General features: G+C 38.2%; 1 protein-coding gene across 12 annotated transcripts in view; it reads left to right on the top strand.

The window, feature by feature from the left end:
- Positions 1-23,127, top strand: part of HELZ (helicase with zinc finger) — a 145,967-nt gene that overhangs the window by 54,439 nt on the left and 68,401 nt on the right. For 9 of the 12 annotated variants that reach the window (XM_024981135.2, XM_024981134.2, XM_059878654.1 and 6 more), the window contains 5 exons: positions 3,076-3,343; positions 11,294-11,627; positions 12,470-12,600; positions 17,693-17,872; positions 18,415-18,519. In XM_024981135.2, the coding sequence (XP_024836903.1) occupies positions 3,076-3,343; positions 11,294-11,627; positions 12,470-12,600; positions 17,693-17,872; positions 18,415-18,519 (1,018 nt within the window). The remainder of the gene's footprint in view (positions 1-3,075; positions 3,344-11,293; positions 11,628-12,469; positions 12,601-17,692; positions 17,873-18,414; positions 18,520-23,127) is intronic. The other 3 variants (XM_024981139.2, XM_024981137.2, XM_024981136.2) reach the window with 1 other exon arrangement.

Here is a 23,127-nt window from a genome sequence, read left to right as displayed (position 1 = left end):
AGCAGTTCTTCCCTTATGCTATCTTCAGGAAATTAGGTATGTTCTAACTATCTTTAAGTTTTTCTTATGAATTTCTCTTAAAATACTTGTGTAGCTTCTACCCATCATATCTCAGGGTAACAAGTTCCATAGGTTTATAATTTGTCAGGATTTCAGGTGTATTATTATAGAAGTTGGTTAATAAGGCAGCATTAAACTCTTCCTAAGTGATTTTATGAATATTGATTCTAACCTGTTCACGTTTCATCTTCCCAGAATTGCTTTCTTTTTTTTAGCCCGATCTAGATTAAAGAAACGGAGAAGGCAATGGCAACCCACTCCAGTACTCTTGCCTGGAAAATCCCATGGGCGGAGGAGCCTGGGAGGCTGCAGTCCATGGGGTCGCATCGAGTCGGACACGACTGAGCGACTTCACTTTCACTCTTCACTTTTCATGCATTGGAGAAGGAAATGGCAACCCACTTCAGTGTTCTTGCCTGGAGAATCCCAGGGACGGCGGAGCCTGGTGGACTGCCGTCTGTGGGGCCGCACAGAGTCGGACACGACTGAAGCGCCGCAGCAGCAGCAGATTGAAGAAAAGTACTTAATTATCGAGAATGAACTGGTTCAGGCCCCCCTGGGTGCTGCACACACCTGGGTTAGATGTTGGCAGGTGTGCGTGTGTGTGCACATGGGATGAAATGAGCCCCAGGAGTGGTTGTGTCCAGCGTCCCCAGGGGGAGCCTCAGCTTCTTCCTGTTTGAAGAGGAGCTCTTAGTACCTAATGGCCTTTAAAGGTCATTAAATGGAAATTAAACAAGTTTAATTTAAAGAAGCTTTTTACTGCTGAGAGGACTGGAGGCAGAATTTTGTTTCAAGACCAACATGACTAGGGAAGCAGAAGTGGTTCTTGCAGGAGACTCCTCAGTAGTCGCTGGCCCGGCTCATACTGGACACCTGAGTTAATGGCCGAGATCCATTGTTTGTCGACTTTATCTGATGCCGGCACGCGAGGATTTTCTCAAGATTGTTCTTTCTGCTTCCCTAGTTCTCCTCTCTTCTGTATTGTATTTCCAGTTAGTAAAAAGAGGGAATAAAAGTTAACATTGTTTTGGATTTGTTTTGAAATTCTTGTATCTTCCTGCTGAAGATACTCATTTTAAAACTTTCATAAAATCATGGCACTAAATAGATAAAATGAGAAAAACAAATACTATTTCTCACGGCACTTTTACCAAAAAGCCTGAATACTTTTAGCCCAGGGTGGAATGATTTTCTGTATAATTTGCTTTATATATTAAATAGGTAATACAAAAGGTTTTTTTTAGAGGAAAGTTGTACCATTTTAGTTTTGTTTTTATCCTAGTTACTTAAATGTGAAGAATAGTGACTTTTTAAAGAATGGGAATATAATATTGATATAGGCATAGTCTGAATCCATTCCTTATTTAAAATAAATTTATGAAGTATAATTTCCCTATGCCAAAAGAATACACATCCTTTTATTATATACTGAATTGCTCAGCACTACGCAGAGTTTAGTTTGTTTTTTTTGAGGGCTGGTTATTTGGGTTGTCACTGTGCCATTTGTATTTCTCCTTTTGACTTTTGATTAAGGAAGAAAAGTAAGTACATTATTGCTATTTGGTTAATAGTATTTGATCTTTAGTGACATGGAATAGTCTTGTTTTAGGAATGTTGGCATTTGTATAATTTAAATATCTTTTATAGCTGTGCTCTAATGAATGAGTAGGAAAGGCCCAATATTAGAGTGATTTAGGATGAAAATGCAGTTAGTTTACTTTATGAAACTTTTGCTTTTGCGGCTATTGCAAAAACTGACCGTCATTGTCTCTTCCAGAGTATTTTTAAAATGCAAAATTTCCATGAGAAAACCATCTTTGTATCCTGATGGTTATACTAGTGTTTATGTCGCTGTTTGGTGAATAAGAAAACTTGGTTCCAAGGAACAGAGACTAGAAATTAGGACTTTTCCATTTTAATCTTTAAAGATAATTAGGATGAACTATTTTCTAATATTGAGAAATTTCTCTTGGAGGAGGATTATACTTACATGTTTATAATTTATATATAGCATTTTAATATAGTAAAAGCTCTCACTAAGCAATACAAGACAATTATACAGTCTGCTGTCATTTCATAGATAGCACAGGTTAACTTTGTACTTTGGAGACTAATCTCTGTTTAAACTTGTTATTATTTCTTCCTGAAATTTTAATAAGTTGCAAGACCATCTTTCCAATTATATTATATAAAAACTGGGTCTTAGCCCAGTGAGTTGGTCAGGTTTCACAGTGAAGGTGTCTGCGTCCCACCCAGCAGACGGCTGAGACGCACACACAGGGAGCCTGACAGGCTCAGAGTTACGTTGCGACACATTTTGCCCTGTGCTGCATTCTCCCTAGAGCTGGCGACCTCGAACAGCCGTTCATTTTTACATTGTGCCCTAGTCACCGTGCAATTTAACTGAGACTAAACTGGATTTTTCTGAAATGGCATTTGAATAGTACATTATACCATGATTTAATGTGCAGTTTAATGTGGGAAAAAGACACAAAAGGTTTTTGTTTGTTGTAGATTGATTTTCAGAGGGTTTCACTGTGCTTTACCACACAAGATTTAACCTCTCACAGTTTTCTAATCTTTTTCTATAGTGGGGCAGGTATTGCTGGTAGGAGGAGAAAAGTGATTATCACCTAATAAAAATTTGTCTTATGAAAGATTTACCATGCTTTCTTTCTGCAGATCAGATTTCTCTTCACTGAAGAGTTAAATTCTAAATTCTGCTCTGTATTTTTAAAATGTTAATAACTATTTCTGGTGTGTCCCAGCCTGAGGTAGAGAAGAATATTTTTTACATGTATTCCAATTTATGTTATTTTGTTAATCTAGACCAAAAAAAAAAAAAAGATTTCTGATGTGGGAAAAATACTCTGTCAAATGGGGTTTTGTACTGTTTCATTTTTAAGAACTTTAGCTCTAGCATATAAAATTCTCATACCAAAATGCATAATGTATTACTTGAGAATTTTAATGTTGTGTTCCTTTATAAATGTGTTTTTTGTTTCCGTTTAGATCTTGAGTACCTGATGCATGCAAAACAACAGCTAGTAACTACAGCTAAACGTTGGGATTCTTCTTCTAAGACTATTGTAGATTTTGAACCTAATGAAACTACTGATTTGGAGAAGAGCCTTCTTATCAGATACCAAATTCCTCTCTCTGCTGACCAGCTGTTTACCCAGTCCGTTTTAGACAAATCATTGACCAAGACCAACTATCAGTCACGGTTGCATGACCTTCTTTATATTGAGGAGATAGCCCAGTATAAGGAAGTCAGCAAGTAAGTTACTTTAGAAACACTTTTCTTTCTTTCTTTTTCAAAATCTCCCCTTTGGATGGTATTGTTCATATTTAAATTAAGGAGGGGTGCCTTAATGAAGTCAGGTGGTGAACTGGCTGTTACTCAGTAGCTGTTCTTTAGCACTGTGCGTGAGCCTCTCCAGGCAAGCACTGTGCTCACCGTGGCGTCTCGTGTTCAGTGCCTCTTTGCACTCCACATGACTCTGCGTGTTCTGGGAGTATGAGCGCATACATGGTCCTTGCTCTTCAGGAGCTTCCTCTCAGTGGTAGAGCAAACACTCAATGATTATTTTTTGAAAAATGTACAAAAACTGAAAGAGACCACATATTTTGAAAAGTAATCATGAGATCGTATCGAGGGAATTCATACTGGTTTCTTACATTTTACTTGTAAGGGTTGAACTGTGTAGGAACACCTCAGAGAGAGTGCAGGTTCAGTTCCAGGCCTCCGCAGTAAAGTGAATATTGCAGTAACGCCAGTCACGTGGATTTGTTGGTTTCCCAGTGCGCATAAGAGTTAGTGTAGTTAGCCCACACTATTCTGTAGGCTATTAAGTTAAATAGCATTATGTCTAAAAAAAATAACATATCATAAGTAAAAATCCTTTATTGCTAAAAATTGCTGACCATCTGGCAGGTCGTCGTCTTTTTTGCTCTGGGGGTCTTGCGTCAAGTGCTGATGGCTGCTGACGGGTCAGGGTGGTGGTTGCTGAAGGTTCGGGTGGCTGTGGCAATTTCTTAAAAGGCAACAGTGAAGTTTGCTGCATCAGTTAACTCTTCCTTTCATGAACAATTTCTCTGGAGCATGCAGTGCTTTTCGACAGCATTTTATCCACAGTTAGAACTTTCAAAATTGGAGTTAGTCCTCTCAGACCCTGCCACTGCTTTATCAGCTGAGTTTATGTCATATTCTAAATCCTCTGTTGTCATTTTAACAGTCTTCACAGCCTCTTCACCAGGTGTAGATTCCATCTTAAACCACTTTCTTTGCTCGTCCATAAAAAGCAACTCCCAGCTGTTAAAGTTTTATCACAGTTTGCAGCAGTTCAGTCATGTCTTCAGGCTCCACTTCTTCTTTCCTTGCTGTTACTACCACATCTGCAGCCCCTTCCTCCACTGAAGTCTTGAACCCCTCAGTCATCAGTCGTCAACCTCTCAGTCATCCCAACAAGACTGTGACTGATGCTGACATTTTGACCTCTTCCCATGAATCGTGAATTTGCTTAATGGCATCCAGGATGGTGAATCCTTGACAGGTTTCCAGTTTATTTTGCTGACATCTGTCAGAGGAGTCACTGTCTATGGCAGCCTTAACCTCCCAGAATGTATTTCTTAAAGAGTGAGACTTGGAAGTCGAAATTACTCCTTGACCCATGAGCTTTAGAATGGATCTGTGTTGGCAGAATGGATCAGCATTACTCGTGGTGTTCATCTCCATCAGACCTCGGGTGACCAGGTGCATTGTCAGTGAGCAGTAGTATTTTGAAAGGAATCCTGTTTGCTGAGCAGATCTCAACAGTGGGCTTAAAGTATTTAGTAAACTATATTGTAAACATATGTGCCATCATTCAGGCTTTGTTGTCCCATTTATAGAGCATAGGTGGAGTAGATTTAGCATAATCCTTAAGGGCCTTAGGGTTTTTGGAATGATAAGTGAACATTGGCTTCAACTTAAAGCCATCAAATGTGTTAGCCCATAATGAGATTCAGCCTGCTCTTTGAAGCCAGGCATGGACTTCTCTCTGACTCTACAGTCCCAGGCAGAGTCTCCTTCTGAGAGAAGGCTGTTCCATCTACACTGAGAGTCTGCTGGTTGGTGCACTCACCTGCATTAATTATCTGAGCTCCATCTTCTGGGTGACTTGTTACAGCCTTTATATCAGCGTTTGCTGCTTTACCTTGTACTTTTACGTTAGAGATGGTTTCTTTCTTAAACCTCATGAACCAAACTCTGCTAGCTTCCAGGTTTTCTTCTGTGATTTCCTCCCTCTCTCAATTCAGTTCAGTTCAGTTCCTCAGTCGTGCCCAGCTCTTTGCGACTCCTCAGACTGCAGCACGCCAGGCCTCCCTGTCCATCACCAACTCCCAGAGTTTACTCAAACTCATGTCCATTGAGTCGGTGATGCCATCCAACCATCTCATCCTCTGTCGTCCCCTTCTCCTGCCTTCAATCTTTCCCAGCATCAGGGTCTTTTCAAATGAGTCAGTTCTTCGCATCAGGTGGCCAAAGTATTGGAGTTTCAGCTTCAGCATCAGTCCTTCCAATGAATATTCAGGACTCATTTCCTTTAAGATGGACTGGTTGGATCTCCTTGCTGTCCATGGGAGTTCCTCTCTCAGCCTGTATATAATTGTCAGGGCTTATTCTGGATGAGGCTTTGGTTGAAGGGAGTGTTGTGGCTGGTATCACGTATCCAAACAACTAAAATTTTCTACGTATCAGCAATAAAGCTGTTTTTCATTCTTACCATTTGTGTGTTCACTGAAACATAATTTCTAATTTCCTTCAAGAACTTTTCCTCCACTTTCAAAACTTTGGCTGACTGGTGCAAAAGGCCTAACTTTTGGCCTGTCTTAGCTTCAACAGGCTTTCTTCATTAAGCTTATGAATCATTTCTAGCTTTTGATTTAAAGTGAGAGACGTGACTCTTCCTTTCACTTGAGGCTGATTATAGGGTTATTAATTGGCCTAATTTCATTATTGTTGTGTGTCAGGGAGTAGGGGGCCTGAGGAGAGCAAGAGAGAGGGGGGAATGGCCAGGTGTGGGGTGGTCAGAACACACGCATTTGTCAACTGTTTGTTGTCTTGAATGGGTACATTTCGTGGCATCCCAAAACAGTTAAAGTAGTAACATCAAAGATCACCACCACACATGTAGTTATAGTGGAAAAGCTTGAAATACTGTGACAGCTACCAAAATGTTACACAGAGATATGTAATAAACAGTTGCTGGAAAAATGGTGGCCATAACCTTGCTTGACTTAGGGGTACCGTAGACGTTCAGTTTGTTTAGAAAAAAAAAAATGAAACAAAAGCAATATCTGCAAAGGACCATAAAGTGCAGTAAAACGACCTATGCCTGTGCTTTTTACATGATCACCTTAGAATTCCCTTTTTGAAAATAGGTTGAATGAAGCCTCTCAAGATTAGACAAAATGTATTTTGACTTGAGGCTGAATTTGATAGGTGTATATATATTTTTTTTAATTTTTTTAAGAGATAATTTTTTTCAAAGCAGTCCAGATATTAAGATTTCTTTTTATGTTAATTTTTAGTGTGAGATGTTTGGAGTTGATAAGAATAATGCTGCATTTCATTTAAGTTTTAAAATATGCTTCTGAGTTCTTTCAAGATTTTCTTTTTAACTTCTCTTGTCCTCAGCTACATATTGCTCTGCATTCCATAATGATTCCACCTTGAAGTGAAATCAGTTTCATTCTAAGATAAACATTTTCAAAAGAAATTGGCTTTGGCTGAAGCTGCTGTGTGCATGTGCATCAGAGTGTGTCGTGGCCTGCTGGATCGAGGTGTTGGGAACGCTGACAGCCGGCAGAACAGGCCTGCTGCATGTTGCTCGCTGGGGCATTGTGTTGCAGTGGTTCAGGCCTCTACTGGTTCAGCCTGGCTTGGCCTCAGGAGCCCCAGGTGTTTTTTGACATATGACCTTGGTTGACTTTCGTTGTCATTTATTTAGTCAGCAACTGCACAAAAGGAAATTCACTATAGCTTTGAAGTTTTTTTTAAGTTACACTCAAGAGGGCTTCTCTAGTGGTTCAGACAGTAAAGAATCCGCCTGAAATGCGGGAGACCTGGATTCAATTCCTGAGTTGGGAAGATCCCTTGGAGAAGGGAACAGCTATACATTCCAGTATTCTGGCCTGGAGAATTCCATGGACTGTATAGTCCATGGGGTCGCAAAGAGTCAGACACGACTGAGTGACTTTTTCAAGAGGTTTAACTATTTTTAACACTGATGGAACCATATATCTTTTATCTTCTTGTTTAGTCGCTAAGTTGTGTCTGACTCTTTGCTACCCCAGCACACCAGGCTTCCCTGTCCTTCACTGTCTCCTGGAGTTTGCTCAGACTCATGTCCATTGAGTCAGTGATCCCATCTATCGATCTCATCCTCTGTCACCCCCTTCTCCTTTTGCCTTCAGTCTTTGCCAGCCTTAGGGTCTTTTCTCATGAGTCGGCTCTTCTTATAAGGTGGCCAAAGTATTGGAGCTTCAGCTTCACCATCAGTCCTTCCAGTGAATATTCTGGGTTAATTTACTTCCATGGGCTACTCTTCTGCCACTTCCAAAAATGTTAGAAATTCTGTAAGCTTTAAAGTTGATTTCAAAGTGTGGCGTGTAACAGTGGAAATATCTTTGCTAATTATAGGATGTATTTTATACTCTAGGTATTTGAGTTATTAAATCTCAAAAATGCATGTTATTTAAAATACTTAAAACTTACTAATGTCTTTTTAGTTTCAGCCTATTAACCTTTTAGAAAAATTAAGTATTGGTAACTGTTACTTTGAGAAGGTCTCTGATGTTTTCTTCTTGAACATAACAGTGAGTCTTTTGTGGGAGGAGCTTAGTACTTTTATTTTCTTAGTACTTTTATTTTCCAGTGCCTCTGCCTTAAGAGTTTTGTTGCAGGGCACAATTGAGTGTCATAAAAGAACCCTCTCACTGCTTTAAAACTGTGAGATTAATTTTTCATGCCTAAGTTGTGACCAAGTGTTTTGGGATGGCAGATTCTAAAACAGGTGTAACAGTAAGACTTTAAATATTACCCAAGTTAGTTGAGAAAATATCATACGGTTGTAAGAATTTGTTAGAGAATAATATAAAGTAGTTGAAATGGGAATATGGTGCCTTGGAAAAAGTCAGATTATTACAAACATGTACAATTAATTCAGTGAACAAAATTACTGAGTATTCAAAGTGTCAGGTTCTAGGCTGGTCTTTGCTGATTCTAATGCAAACAAGTTATGTTTCCTTGTCCCCCCAAAGCTTAAATGGCCTTTCAAGTCTGCTTTCTGGACTAGCTGGCATTTAAGCTGAATTTTGAAAAGCAGAATTGTCAGGTGGCAAAGTAGGACAAAGGTACTTAGTTTGAAGAAGCAGGATATGAGAATTAGAGCATAGAGTTTTGGGGGAAACTGCAAGTAGGTTATCGTAATTTTCATGGAGGGTGCTGTGTGGTGGAGTGGGGTTGGTGAGATAGAAAGCTGTTTAAACTTTACCCACAGAGCTGTGTATCATCAGACTTGCATTTTACAGAGATTCTCCAGTGGTGGTTTAGAGAATAGATTTGAAGCCAGAAGTTATGGAAGGAGTTTGTTACAGTCATCCAGGTTAGAAATGCTGACATGCAGATGATTAGGAAGAAGAGGAAATAACAGGGCCTGGTGATTATGTGGTGGGGAATGAAGGTTAGTGATAGAGACAAAGTCAAGGACAACTTTTGACTGGGACCCTAGGTAAATGGAGAGGGCAATGGCACCCCACTCCAGTACTCTTGCCTGGAGAATCCCGTGGAGTGAGGAGCCTGGTAGGCTGCAGTCCATGGGGTCACTAGGAGTCAGACACGACTGAGCACCTTCATTTTCACTTTTCACTTTCATGCACTGGAGAAGGAAATGGCAACCCACTCCAGTGTTCTTGCCTGGAGAATCCCAGGCACGGGGGAGCCTGGTGGGCTGCCATCTGTGGGGTTGCACAGAGTTGGACACGACTGAAGCAACTTAGCAGCAGCAGCTAGGTAAACAGTAACCTTATCTGGGCTGTGTGACACATGGGAGGGTTGGTGTATGGAAGCGTGCAGGGAGGTTGGGTGCAGAGTCTCTTCTGTTTGCACTGAGTTTGCAGAGCACGTAATCCAGGGTGCGTATTTGGCAGTTGGGTTTACAGCCCTGGGCTGAGACATCTTGGAGAGGATGACCTTGGTTGGTGAGAGGATGACCTCAGACAACACAAGAAGAGGGCAGGGTGGGTGGTGCCTAGTTGGGAGATCGAGGATCAGGCAGAAGGGCAGGAAGGGAACTCTGGAGAGTATGACTGGACAGAAGCCAGTGGGAGAAGCAGTTTAAAAGAAACGGAAAGTGGTTGCAAAGTAGTGATAATGAGAAACAAAGTCAGAAATGTGTTCATCACCTTTGGCAACATAGAGGTCATTTGTGAGTGAAGAATGGGCTGTAAGGAATCTCTTCTCTGAGGAAGTTCTAATGTTCACACATCTCAGTTATACGGATGATAAAAGCAAAGTAAAAATTTAACTTTATATGAAAAAACATGAATAACCTAAGGGTTCCTGTTCTTTTATAAAGCTTGTGCTCTGTTCTGCCTTGTTTTTAAGGGAGGTGAACGGGGATTGTGTGTAAGCTGGGCAGGGTGGCACACTTTTGTCTCACTTTCACTTTGTGACGTATTTTTATATGAATCTTCAGTGCACATTCCGGTCTTCAAAGAGTCAAATGTATCTGGATAACATGCAGTCTATTTCTTTAAATTATACCCTACTTTTCTAGTTTGGCTCTAGTGGAATGGTGCGTAGAGAGTGAGAGAAATAGAATATGGCTTTCAGGAATCCCATGCATTACGTGTACATGTGTATGATCACACACTCAGCAAGTACTGCTAGAATTCATCTGATCCTGAAGAAAGCCATGTTACTAAATATTAAATTTATATTTATAATAAAACATTTTTATGTATTTTTTGTAGCTTTGAGTATATTGTAAGTGTATTTTAAAATAACTTATAATGGAGCTTATAAATACTGTGACTTACTACGTACATAAATAGCTGTTTTATTTTTCTTAAATATTTTATTATTGCTGTTTAAATACTTCTCTAACTACAGTTTTCTAACTTTAAAGTGTATAAATGGAAATTCAGAATTTTAATATATTTTAATTAGAATTGATTTCCTAATATTGTAAACAATACAGATGTTTTTGTATAGTGAAATGTATAATGTTTTGGAAAAGGATATTTCTTTCTTTTTCTTCAAGAATTTATAAGACATTCTGGACATCATGTATCCAAAAGAAGACCTGAACAGCAAACAGTTCCATACCACCACTAAAAAGTAGCCTTTCCACAAATGGGTGTATAGATTATAAAACAAGTAAATTTTTAAACCTTACTAAGAAAAAGAAAATGTTCCTATTGTTAACACTTTGTCTTCTCTCTCACAGCATCATTTCAGAATGGCAAAGAAGAGCTGTTAATTAATTTGAATCTTTCTTTCCCTTCGTCTTTCTTGCCTGTGGGTTAATTTTGCCTCTGTGTGCGTCTTGCACACACATGTTCTCTTTCATGCTCATATGTGCGCATGGAGTGGGAATGGGGGATAAGATAGATTTGGGCATGAGATCTGCCTCGGTGTAGGTGTGAGCAGAAATGTATTCTGGATGTTATTCATTAACAGTACTGGAAGTGAAATTTTATGGTTAGACTCTTTCAGTAAGAACTACTTAGCATCAGTTTAATCAAAGTCTGTTGTAGTTTCAACACATACATTTCATTCTGGCTTAGGTGATTTTAAAGTCTTAATTGTCTTACTGGTGTATTCAAACAGGCTTTCACATTAAATAGTATGTGACGTTTCATTTTATTAAAAAAAAATCTATCTTAGCTTCATATTAAATGCTCAGATTTAAAAACATGTGTATTCAATACAACTAACCATGCATTTTTGTAAACATGCAGAGTTTATTCATTCACTTAAAGTTTTGCTGTTTCCAGCTTGGGTTAAAGACAGAAAGAAAGTATATATAATTTGTAGCTCAGCAAAGTGTAATGGATAATTAAGTTTTAATTTTTCTGTTTATTTTTATTTTGTTTTATTCTTTTATTTAGTTTTAATGTTTTGAATATAAAAATGTTTAAATGTAAAAAATTTAAACTCATTTTTCTACTTCTGATTTAGGTTCAATCTTAAAGTGCAGTTGCAGATTCTAGCAAGCTTCATGCTCACTGGAGTTTCTGGAGGTGCAAAGTACGCTCAGAATGGACAACTTTTTGGTCGCTTTAAGCTTACTGAAACTCTTTCTGAAGATACTTTGGCTGGACGGCTGGTGATGACCAAAGTCAATGCTGTTTATTTATTACCAGTCCCTAAAGAAAAGTTAGTACAGACCCAGGGAACCAAAGAGAAGGTTTATGAAGCTACTATTGAAGAAAAAACAAAAGAATATATATTTTTAAGGATATCCAGGGAATGCTGTGAAGAACTTAATCTTCGGCCTGATTACGACACACAGGTATGTTTCGAGGAGTGGCGACTTCGCTGTGGTTGGTCTCCTTGTTAGCTGATACTCTTCTTCTGGTTTGATTTCCCTTTCTCTGCTGCAGCGAGAAGTACAGCTGTCTTGGAGTATTAATTCTGGTGGGTGGAGAATCAGACCTTTGGTGACTTTCAGAGAAAAATCGATTTTCTTTAAGTACAATCTGAAATGTTTCATTTTTATACATGGTCAAGCTTTCTGATTTCTGTTTTAAATCAGCAATGGAAAAGCAGTTTAAAGAGAAACTGAGCTAGGTCCTGGGGCCGTTCTTATCTGAAGTTGTATCTGCTCTCGTGCTTTGTGTCTTTATGGATTTTTAGGTGAACTCTGCTCAGTCTGTCTGCCATATTTAAGTGGAAAGCTGCTTTTTTTTTATATCTAAATATAGCATTTGGTGAATATTATTCGTTCATAGTAAATCAATACAGTGTCATAGGGTTGGTTTTAATCCTTGAGAGATGGTATTTCAGAGATGTTCTACTAATTTTGCCAAGTATATTCTTCATAGAAATGGTGGAATCAGATAGCCTTTATTTAATGATTAAGTAATTAAGTGCCTCAGTTTCTTTAGTTGACAAATGAGGTTAATCATAGTATACACATCATTGGTGCTATGTGAAGTGAATATAACAGTGCCTGGTACTAAATAAAGCAAATATTACACATAAATAATTATGATTAGACAATGATGACACTTTAAAGGCATCTCTAAACTTGGCTCCTGTCAAAGGTTATCTCCACAGAGCATTCTAGCAAACTGAAAAATATCGGTGTTTACCTTAATGCTTTTTAAAGAACCTTTTTTTTTTGTATTTCAGGTTGAACTCCAGTTTCAGTTAAATCGATTACCCCTCTGTGAAATGCATTATGCGCTAGACAGGGTCAAGGACAATGGGGTTTTGTTTCCAGACATCACTATGGCTCCAACCATACCTTGGAGTCCCAACAGGTACAGTAAGCGATACCTCGTTCAGGAGGTTATGTTAATATTAAACTGAATATCTGTATCAAGTAACTCAAGCATGTTTGTAAGAAAATTTCCATATATTCTTCAAGAGACATGTTCTTAGTTGAGAAAAGAGAGTGCAGAAACGCTTAGAATAAAGCATTTGAAGTTCCTCATCTGTTCTCTTCACTTTCCCTCAGAGTCTTAATGAGTTCTTTTGCTTTTCTCAACAGATGTAATTTGATTGATTGATGCCACGCAATTTAGGAATATTTCTGAGTAGAGGTTGAATAGGAAATCCAGGGCCTTTTTAAAAGTAGTTCAAAGAATTAATATAAAATGATTTTTGAATATGAAATACATTTTTGTAATTTAAGAAAAAATGGAGGATGTATTATAGAAGATGCTATAAAATTAATCATTGTGTAAATATTTTTCTGCTTAACTCTCTTTACACATTGTTACATGTAATTAAATATGACCCTTCTGTTTGTCTCCAGATGGACTGCAGTGGATGCCCTATGCCTGCATCTTCTTTTCACTCTCTCCCTGGTTTATCCTCTTAGCCCCCACCCAGGCTCAGCTCACTCCACGTTTCTTTAAAATCTCAGTGGCTATACAAAATGGGTTATTTTTTTCATCACTTGTGTCAATCCAGCCATGGGAGGGGGCCCTGCTCTGTCTCTGACAGAGGCTCTGGTTATCTTTAATAAGTGATTTCCAAGGTCACCCTCAGTGTTGACAGGAGCTGGCAGACAGGGAAGCATGAGCAAAGAGGATCACGGGGGAGGTTTGTATGGGCCAAGCCTAGACGTGACTTACATCATTTCCCCTCACATTCGTCTCTTCTGGTCCTAAAAACAGAAAAAAGCAAAATACACCTTACGGCACAAAATCCACGTCACTTCTCCCTGCTCTCACTGACTCCTGCTACCCCTTCCCTGTGTTTCTTTTTATCGCCAACATTCTTGAGTGGAAACAATCAGCCTGGTTCTGGCATTCTTATTTACCCATCCTGTAATCTCTGTTCTCTACTTTCTCACTCTCCTGAGAGCAGTCAGAGATCTGCCAGTTGTAAAAACCCCTGACATCTTACCTTTCTAGCTCTCATGTGATTGGCTTCTCTGCATCCTTTCTCCTCTCTGTCCGTAGACCAGTGCATATTTAGAGCTGCACTATTTTGGTAGCCTTCAAGCTGATCGTCAGTCCCGCTAGTTCTGTGGGCTAACCCACATATTTCTTTCTTCCAAAGTTGTTTTGCTAAAATAATCATTTCATTTCATTACATACACACCCCTGAAGGCATCTCCTTCATATGTAGATAAAATCTGAACATCCTAATACAAAACTTTGATTATGTGTCTCATCGACAGTGCTTTCCAACAGTATCTTTTCAGATTTCTTACAGTTTTTCCTACTTTACTCTCCCTTTCTTCCTCTAAATCCTCATGTACTAGCCATATTGAATTACCTTGATGTTTGTTCAGTTTGCCCTGCACTTACTTGCTTCCTTATCTTTAAAAAAAAGACCTTAAAAAAAAAAAACTGGTAAAATCTACGTAAGACTTATCTTAACCATTTTTAAGTGTATAGTTCAAGAGTGCTAACTATATTCACAGTGTTTATAATCTCCAGAACTTTCTCACCTTGTAAAACTGAGACTTCATGCTCATTAAACTCTATGTTTCCCCCTCCCCAGCCCTGTGTTCTAGCTCTGCTTTTTTTCCTCCCTGAAACCATCTTTGCCCAGTATTGCTCTATTAGAGAATCTGTCTGTCCTTTAAGATTTAGTTCAGCTTAAGTGCTCTCTCCTAAAGAAAATGAACCTGACCTTTCCATTTCAGTATTTCAGCAGATACTTACTGATGCCTACTACGTGCTTGTTTCAGTCAGTTTTGTGCTTTCAAGCATAATTTCTCCAACGTTAATTTTTTCAGTTGTATACATTTCTGTTCTCATTAGACTCTGATCTTTTTAGAAGAGACTATATCTTATTTCTCTTTGAGTCTCCAGCATGGCCTTGCACATTATTAATATATGATACATTTAAGTTAATAAGAATATCATGTTTAAAGAAGAAAATTAGGATTTTAAATGTGAAGCCATACCAGTAAACTTTCAGGTGTTTCCTTGATATACTCACTTCTGAAAAATGTTTTGTATATAGCAGTATATTCAGGTACCACTGATGGTGTTAACTGCAACAGTAAGGAAAGGTCAAGTAGCCGAAAACTTTCAAGCAGGAAGAGAGTTCATATCACTATAATTTAAAAAGCAATTAAAATGTATCTGAGTCTAGGAGTTTTAAGAAACTGTTAGCTATTTAAAATCTTTTCTGGAATAAGATGAAATATGCAAAGATAAATGAAATTTAGAAATTATTCTCGAAGCTGTAGCCTATAAATTAATAATAACAATGCATTAGACCAGGAAAAAAAAGAACTTAATATTAAATTGGTTCAGGAAATAAAATGACGTTTAAATGAAGAGTAAATGGAGAGACTTTACATTTTTTTAATTGTGAAAATCAGAAGTTTTACCAGCATGTTTATTGTAAATCTTCTTCTTTATTAAGCAGGTGGTACAATAAATAAAGACAGTGTATTTTACTTATTGGCTTTCTATACATGTTCATTATTCATAACCAGAAACTAGAGAGACAACACATAATAAAATTTCTCATCTACTCTGAAGCATTTATTTACACTGAAACAATTGACAAATAGAATGGCCAATATAAATAAAACAAAAGATACCAACATATTTTAGAATTATACCTATAAATCTATCGTTAATCTCTTAGATTTTACTTAGGTATATATCGATAATCTAATATCTGTCTCATTAAAGTTCCCAAATTTGAGAGATGAGAGGATATTTTAAGAACATTCTTGTATTTTCAAAAGTGTGCTCTGGTCAAATAATATAATAATATCTGATTTTTCTGAAATCTTTAGAAAATATTATAGTAATAGAAGTCAGCATTAATTTTGCACTTGTTGCTCAACTGTTTTTCTTAACAGCTTGCATGCATTATCTCATTTCATCTTTAAAATATCTATCTGATGGAATGTGATTATCTCCATGTACAGATAAGGGAGCTCTTGAGGTGAGGCATCATAGAATCACAGTGGTTAGTATGGATGCAGGTAGCAGTTTGCTGAACTAACTGTGCCTTAAGCAAGTAGTAACTGAGACCCAGAGCTTGGTGGTCCAGGGCCGGTGCAGGGGCTCAGCAGTGCCGTTGAGGATGAGGTCTCCGTTTCCTCTCCACTTAGACCAGAGTTGGGTCTCCAGAGACTGGAGAAAGGAGTATTCTTGCTGGCTAAGTTCACTAATCGAGGAGGTAGAGAAGGGTGCTGTGGATGGTTTGAGTGGGACCCGTTCCACAGTGTCTGCCACATAGATCAGATTTGGACTCAGTACTCAGCTAAAGCAATTTCCTTACTTACAGAAGATGGAGCATTGCTGGGTACTGGCAGAATTGTGAGTAAATAAATTGGATGAGAGAGTCTTTGAATTTTTAGTGAATTTCTTCTAGGAAATCTAGTGTCACTGGTCAGAGTCCTTTTGGTTTTTACTTAAAAAAAAAAATTGTAAATATCAGAAAAATAAGTAATGACATGCTTATATGGTTAAAATTTGTTTTCTGAGGTTTTACATTAGTAGAATTTGTTTCACATTTTCTATCATAATACATAGCATTTGTTATACTTTTTTAAAACTGAAAGAGTTAAGATTTTCTATAAATAGCTAGCTTCTGTTTTAAGTACAGTGTAGCCTCATAGAGTGGGAATTGTTCTGTCTAAACCGTGTTCTCCTATTTCAGGATTGTTTTGTAGGCATTTTGCAAAATTTCCAAGAGTCTCTTTGCACACCCTTCCTATTTTGGTTCACATCTTTCTCATTTTTACCATAGTTGCTGCAGTCTTTAGTACTTTGACTGTAGTTGTGAGAAAGAATGCTGTTGATTCTCCACTTAGTTTGATCCCTTTCAGCATCTGCTGTCCATTTAAATCTTCAAAATTAGCCAAGTCAGAGAAGTAACACTAATAAGATAGACCTCCTTAGAGAGCCATTTGTGCTGTCATGACAGGTGTCTCTGCCCTGAAGAATATGACACACCTGTCTTACTTTTGTGTTGGGAATATTAGAAAACATTTCATCTTGTTTGGCCTTAAACTGTTTTCTTTTTTAAATTATGAAAGTATGATAGTACATTTATAGGAAACTTGGAGAATACAGAACAAAGTTACATAAAGTTCTACTATAAAATTATTTTTTGGGTAGATGAACTAAGATTTTTAGTTGAAGTTTCAGTATCAAACTCTCAAAAATTAATAGAATGAATAGAAAAGTTAAAGGATATGATAGACCTAAAAAGCACCATGAACAAAACCTCTTATTTTCTAAATTAAGATCTTTATAAAAGTTTGATATCTCTTAATCAGTGACACACAGAGGTTTTTATTTTTCTTTTGTTTTAGATTTTACTGAGAAATCTTGCAGTGGTTTAGAATTTAAAAATTAGTTTTCCTTTGGCATTTAATTTGCTATGCAAAGAAACTGCTAATACGCTATTACCAGAAAAAAAGTTTTCTGGTGCTTTTATGGAAGAGGGAAAGTACATTTTTGAGACATTACTGTTACTGTTTGTAGACATGGCAGCAGCTCGACTAGAAGTGTGTTGTGATGTCTTCAGGTTAGTGATCAGAGTCTTGTGTGCCTGGAAAGGACAAGATGACTACAGGTGAATTCTGATCATCATAGTAAAATACCCTGTACTGACTCTGTTTGGGGAATTTTTTTTTTTTTTTAATTTTATTTATTTATTTGGCTGCTCTGGGTCTTAGTTGTAGCATGTGGGATCTAGCTCCCTGACCAGGGATCGAACCTGGGCCCCCTGCACTGGGAGCTCAGAGTCTTAGCCATGGACCACCAGGGAAGTCCCTGGGGAGTTTGACATGTAGTTTTAGAACAAGCATTTGGTGTTAGAGGTGCTATGTTATTTCCGTATTTTTAATGGTTCATTGAAATTCAGGATACCTATATGTCGTGTTATGTTTAAAATAACTTAGATTTTAATTTTCTTTAGGCAATGGGACGAACAGTTGGATCCTCGGCTAAATGCAAAACAGAAAGAGGCTGTTCTGGCCATTACCACCCCACTTTCAATACAGTTGCCTCCTGTCCTCATCATCGGCCCATACGGGACGGGCAAAACATTCACTCTAGCTCAGGCCGTCAAGCACATTCTCCAGCAACAGGAGACCAGGTAAGATGGCCGTGCGCGTGCTCTGACCTCATCAGCAGGGCACAGCTCGTGTCCTTGTTGTGAAAACAGAGCAAGGGCTAGCAAGACAGTTTTCATCTTGCTTGTAAAGATTTTAAAAATAAAATTATAAAAAGACCCCAAAAGAGCCCACACTCGGACCCCAAAGCACTAAAATTTGAATTTTCTGAAAACATCTTGTTTTAAAAAATTGGTAACATAGAGAATGGTAGCTTTTAAATAGTCATCAAAATGCTGAGTCTGCTAAGAGTTGTGATAAATATTAGAGTTAAAAGGGTTGGGTTTTTAAAAAATAATTTTATATGATTTAAAAATAATTTGGGGTAAGTTGTCTCCTTTACAGCTTAGAGAGTAATTAAGCTTTAAGAATAATTGCCTAAAAGAGTAATTGAATATGTTAGAGGTTACTGAGTAGGTTGAGGGAAATGTATTATATTAAAATGGCCACTGCTTTTTTTTTGGTGTTATACTGCTTGAATAGTTTTGTGTTGTATCATTCTTTTTATTTGCACCATTTATTTCAGCAGGATTCTCATTTGCACCCATTCTAATAGTGCTGCTGATCTCTACATAAAGGATTATTTACATCCATATGTAGAAGCAGGCAATCCCCAGGCAAGACCTCTCAGGTATTTTTTTAAGGCTTATTATGTATCTGTATCATACTTTATTATTCTTAAGAAAAGGTGTCTATCAAGATTTCAGTAACATTGAGAAAACCAAAATCTTTAACTATGCATTGGCATTTGGAGGTTATGCCTTTTGAAGAAACTATTTAAGGAAAAGTTTTAAAATCTTTGACCATTCATTTCTTAAACATTAAGAGAAAGACATCCTTTTTTAAGTTTTGTATGTAAAGAAATGTTGTTACAATCTAAGCCAGTTTTGATGTGTTCCTCTAAAAACTACTATGACAAAATAATACATTTATGATTATACCAATTTTAATTAAATTTGTAGTATATTTTGCATGGCAGAGTAGTCATGCAGTGATAGTTCAGTATGGAAATAAAATTTTGACTGTGATCATGCAGGTAATTTAATAGTCACTATACATTAGAGAAGCTTGAAATTGAAGTGATTGCTGCAACAAAATGTAACTGACTGGTATTTACAACTCTTTGCTATCATTTAAGAGATAAACTGTCAAAGAAAATTCTAGGTTAATGTGGGTCCTCTAAGTGTGTATGGATATGAAATGTTCTTAAATACAGGATTGTGGGGGAATAAAATCCTTTTCTTCAGAAAACAATAAAGAGTCATTAAATGGTTATTTATTATACCATTTGCTTTCATTGTTATATGAATTAATATTTAGTTTTGCCATTTTACAAACTAATATGTCATGCCCTGTGTTGTTCAAATACAATTATTGTTTAAAAATTAATTTCTAACCACACTTTTGAATCATAATGCACTAACTTTTTATTTCTAGCTGAGCGTAGGCATGGAAAAATGAGGTTACACTATTTAATTCTTTAATAACCATAAGCAAAGCCATTTGAATGAGGTAACAATTCCATGAAGAAGAACAAAAGAGAAGAAAGTGGCCTGGCCTGTTAGCACAGGCGTTTATGCTGTACTGTTCCTACTCGCAAGACGGATGAGAGAAGAGATCATTATTTTAAGTAAAATTCAGTTTTATTTGATAAGAAAATATGACATGCATACAATCACTATAAATGAAAATGTGGTATCTACCAGTGGATAAATTAATCAGTAACTAGTTTGCTTCATATTCTAATCTTTTTTAGCTCATAAGTGAAATTGAGTTAGCAATAGCATTTTTGCTATGCGTGTTCTTACTTCAGTGGAGAGAAGAAATTTTATTGTTGGTAGAGCTTGTGTGTGTGCTTATGTCTGTATGTTTGTATATGTGTGTTATGTAGGAAGTGTGACAGTCTCACTTATCATTGTACTCGGCTTGGAAACAGTGGGGTGAAGGCCCCTCCACTCTCAGGCTGACCCACCATAGGTCATTTGGCCTTGGGGGCATGACAGCTGTTGGTGATAAACACTGAAATCCATTAACTGACTAGCATTGTGTTTGGCTTTTCCTGTGTAAAATTATGTTTGATGAGTTATAATCCGACATATTCCAGTAGGGTGGCCCAAGTACAGAAACTTGCCCTCTGGCAAAAGATACTTAAATGTATTTAAATAAAAATTTCATGTTATTTCATTTAGTAAGTGGAATAAAATAAGAAAAGGCTTGGCCTCCCCATTTGTTTTGTTTATGTGGTCTTATATTTTCACCATAGTTTTATGTTGAGGAAAGATGTTGACTTGTGAATGTGTTTCCTAGAAAAGTTAGTACATTGAAATGTTAGAGTTTCTTAGGACCATCTGTTATAGCGAGTGTTAGTTGCTCAGTCATTTCCAACTCTTTGCGACCCCGTGGACTTTAGCCCACCGGAAATTCTCAATTCCCGCCATGGAATTCTCCAGGCAAGAATATTGGAGTTGGTTGCCATTTCCTCCTCCAGGGGATCTTCCCGATCCAGGGATCGAACCTGGTCTCCTGTATTGCAGGCAGATTCTTTACTGTCTGAGCCACCTGGGAAGCCCAATAATCATATTACATGAGATTAATTAATGATATTCCTAATGGACAACAAATATGAGAGGTGTGGGAGCTAGAATAGAGAAAATTAGAATGGCTGAGCACTCTGGGGAGATCAGCTTTGTCTGAGTTGTCCCAGGATTCAGGGGAGAGGACACCAGGGGACACTCATTGTCCACATATGACCTTGAAGATGTGTTGTCTGTGGAGTAAAAGTGACAGTGGCAACCTTGCCCTCTCACCCTGTAGTTTAGAGGGGCCTAGCACACGCGATAAAGGCAGAGAACGGCCATAACGAGGAAGCAGTGAAAGCAGTGAATGTGTTTAAATATGCACACTTAGGGTTAAAACATATAAAATTCTATAGTTATCAGGAGTTGAGCTTAAATTGGGCTTCCCAGGTGGCGCTGCTGCTGCTGCTAAGTCGCTTCAGTCGTGTCTGACTCTGTGCGACCCCAGAGACGGCAGCCCACCAGGCTCCTGTCCCTGGGATTCTCCAGGCAAGAACACTGGAGTGGGTTGCCATTTCCTTCTCCAGTGCGTGAAAGGGAAAAGTGAAAGCGAAGTCGCTCAGTCGTGTCCAACTCTTCGAGACCCCATGGACTGCAGCCTACCAGGCTCCTCCGTCCATGGGATTTTCCAGGGAAGAGGACCGGAGTGGGGTGCCATCGCCTTCTCCACCCAGGTGGCACTAGTGGTAAAAAAAAAAAACCCACCTGCCAATGCAGGAGCCATACAGTTTCACTCCCTGGGTCAGGAAGATGCCCTAGAGGAGGGCAAGGTGACCTATTGCAGTATTCTTGCCTGGAGAGTTCCACTGGACAGAGAAGCCTGGCGGGCTACAGTTTATGATGTCACAGTGTCAGACACAACTGAAACGACTTAGCACGCACTCACGACCTTAAATCGGAGAAGGCAGTGGCACCCCACTCCAGTCCTCTCGCCTGGAGAATCCCATGGACGGGGGAGCCTGGCAGGGTCGCACAGAGTTGGACACGACTGAGCGACTTCACTTTCACTTTTCACTTTCTTTTTTTTTTTTCTTAGAGAGTAACTTCTTTTTTTTTTTATTTTATTTTATTTTATTTTATTTTTAAACTTTACATAATTGTATTAGTTTTGCCAAATACCAAAATGAATCCATCACAGGTAAACATGTGCTCCCCATCCTGAACCCTCCTCCCTCCTCCCTCCCCATACCATCCCTCTGGGTCGTCCCAGTGCACTAGCCCCAAGCATCCAATATTGTGCATTGAACCTGGACTGGCATCTCGTTTCATACATGATATTTTACATGTTTCAATGCCATTCTCCCAAATCTTCCCACCCTCTCCCTCTCCCACAGAGTCCATAAGACTGTTCCATACATCAGTGTCTCTTCTGCTGTCTCGTACACAGGGTTATTGTTATCATCTTTCTAAATTCCATATATATGCGTTAGTATACTGTATTGGTGTTTTTCCTTCTGGCTTACTTCACTCTGTATAATAGGCTCCAGTTTCATCCACCTCATTAGAACTGATTCAAATGAATTCTTTTTAATGGCTGAGTAATACTCCATTGTGTATATGTACCACAGCTTTCTTATCCATTCATCTGCTGATGGACATCTAGGTTGCTTCCATGTCCTGGCTATTATAAACAGTGCTGCGATGAACATTGGGGTACACGTGTCTCTTTCCTTTCTGGTTTCCTCAGTGTGTATGCCCAGCAGTGGGATTGCTGGATCATAAGGCAGTTCTATTTCCAGTTTTTTAAGGAATCTCCACACTGTTCTCCATAGTGACTTTTCACTTTCATGCATTGGAGAAGGAAATGGCAACCCACTCCAATGTTCTTGCCTGGAGAATCCCAGGGACGGGGGAGCCTGGTGGGCTGCAGTCCATGGGGTCACATAGAGTCAGACACGACTTAAGCGACTTAGCAGCAGCAGCAGCAGGACCTTAAATTATTTAGGAATGGAGGTTTTAGAATCTACTTTAATGACATTTAGTTTCAGTGTTTACTTGCTACTTTGTTAGAAGATTTTAAAATGGAATAGAAAGGAAAACATAGCTTGTTTCTATATATGGTTCTGAAGATCAGTATCTGATTCTGGCCGAGTTCTTACCTATTACATAAAGGCTATCTGTGGAGAAAGTGTAGTGTTTCCTGGACAGATATAAAATATTATTTTATAAAGATTTTTAAATAAATAGATCAGATCTTTCTGATTCTGTAGTATCTTAAGTAATAATATTTTGGGGGTATTCATTACATATGTATTGAATACATAAATAAAATTTCAGTGAATTGAAATAATATATTACCAGACAGTCTTTTGTTTTAAATTTCATTATAATTCTTGTGGGATGTGCAGACAGTTTGTTTCTAAAAATATGTAAATTACTTAGTTAGTATCACTTTTACATTTTATACTATGAACTTGGAAGTGTCAGTTCTCCAGTTTTGAAAAATGTTGCTGCTGCTGCTAAGTCATGTCAGTCGTGTCCGACTCTGTGCAACCCCATAGACGGTAGCCCAGCAGTCTCCTCCGTCCCTGGGATTCTCCAGGCAAGAACACTGGAGTGGGTGAAAAATGTTGTTGGGTGTGTTTTAAATGATCTTCTAGATGGTGTCTGCCTTAGATGTTTCACAAAATGAAAGTACTGAGAAAAGATTTAAGTCTTTAAAG

Source organism: Bos taurus, chromosome 19 (genome assembly GCF_002263795.3).
Source record: "Bos taurus isolate L1 Dominette 01449 registration number 42190680 breed Hereford chromosome 19, ARS-UCD2.0, whole genome shotgun sequence".
NCBI classification, from domain to species: domain Eukaryota; kingdom Metazoa; phylum Chordata; class Mammalia; order Artiodactyla; family Bovidae; genus Bos; species Bos taurus.
Note: the sequence above shows the minus strand (reverse complement) of the source record. Positions and strands in the feature narration are given on the sequence as shown.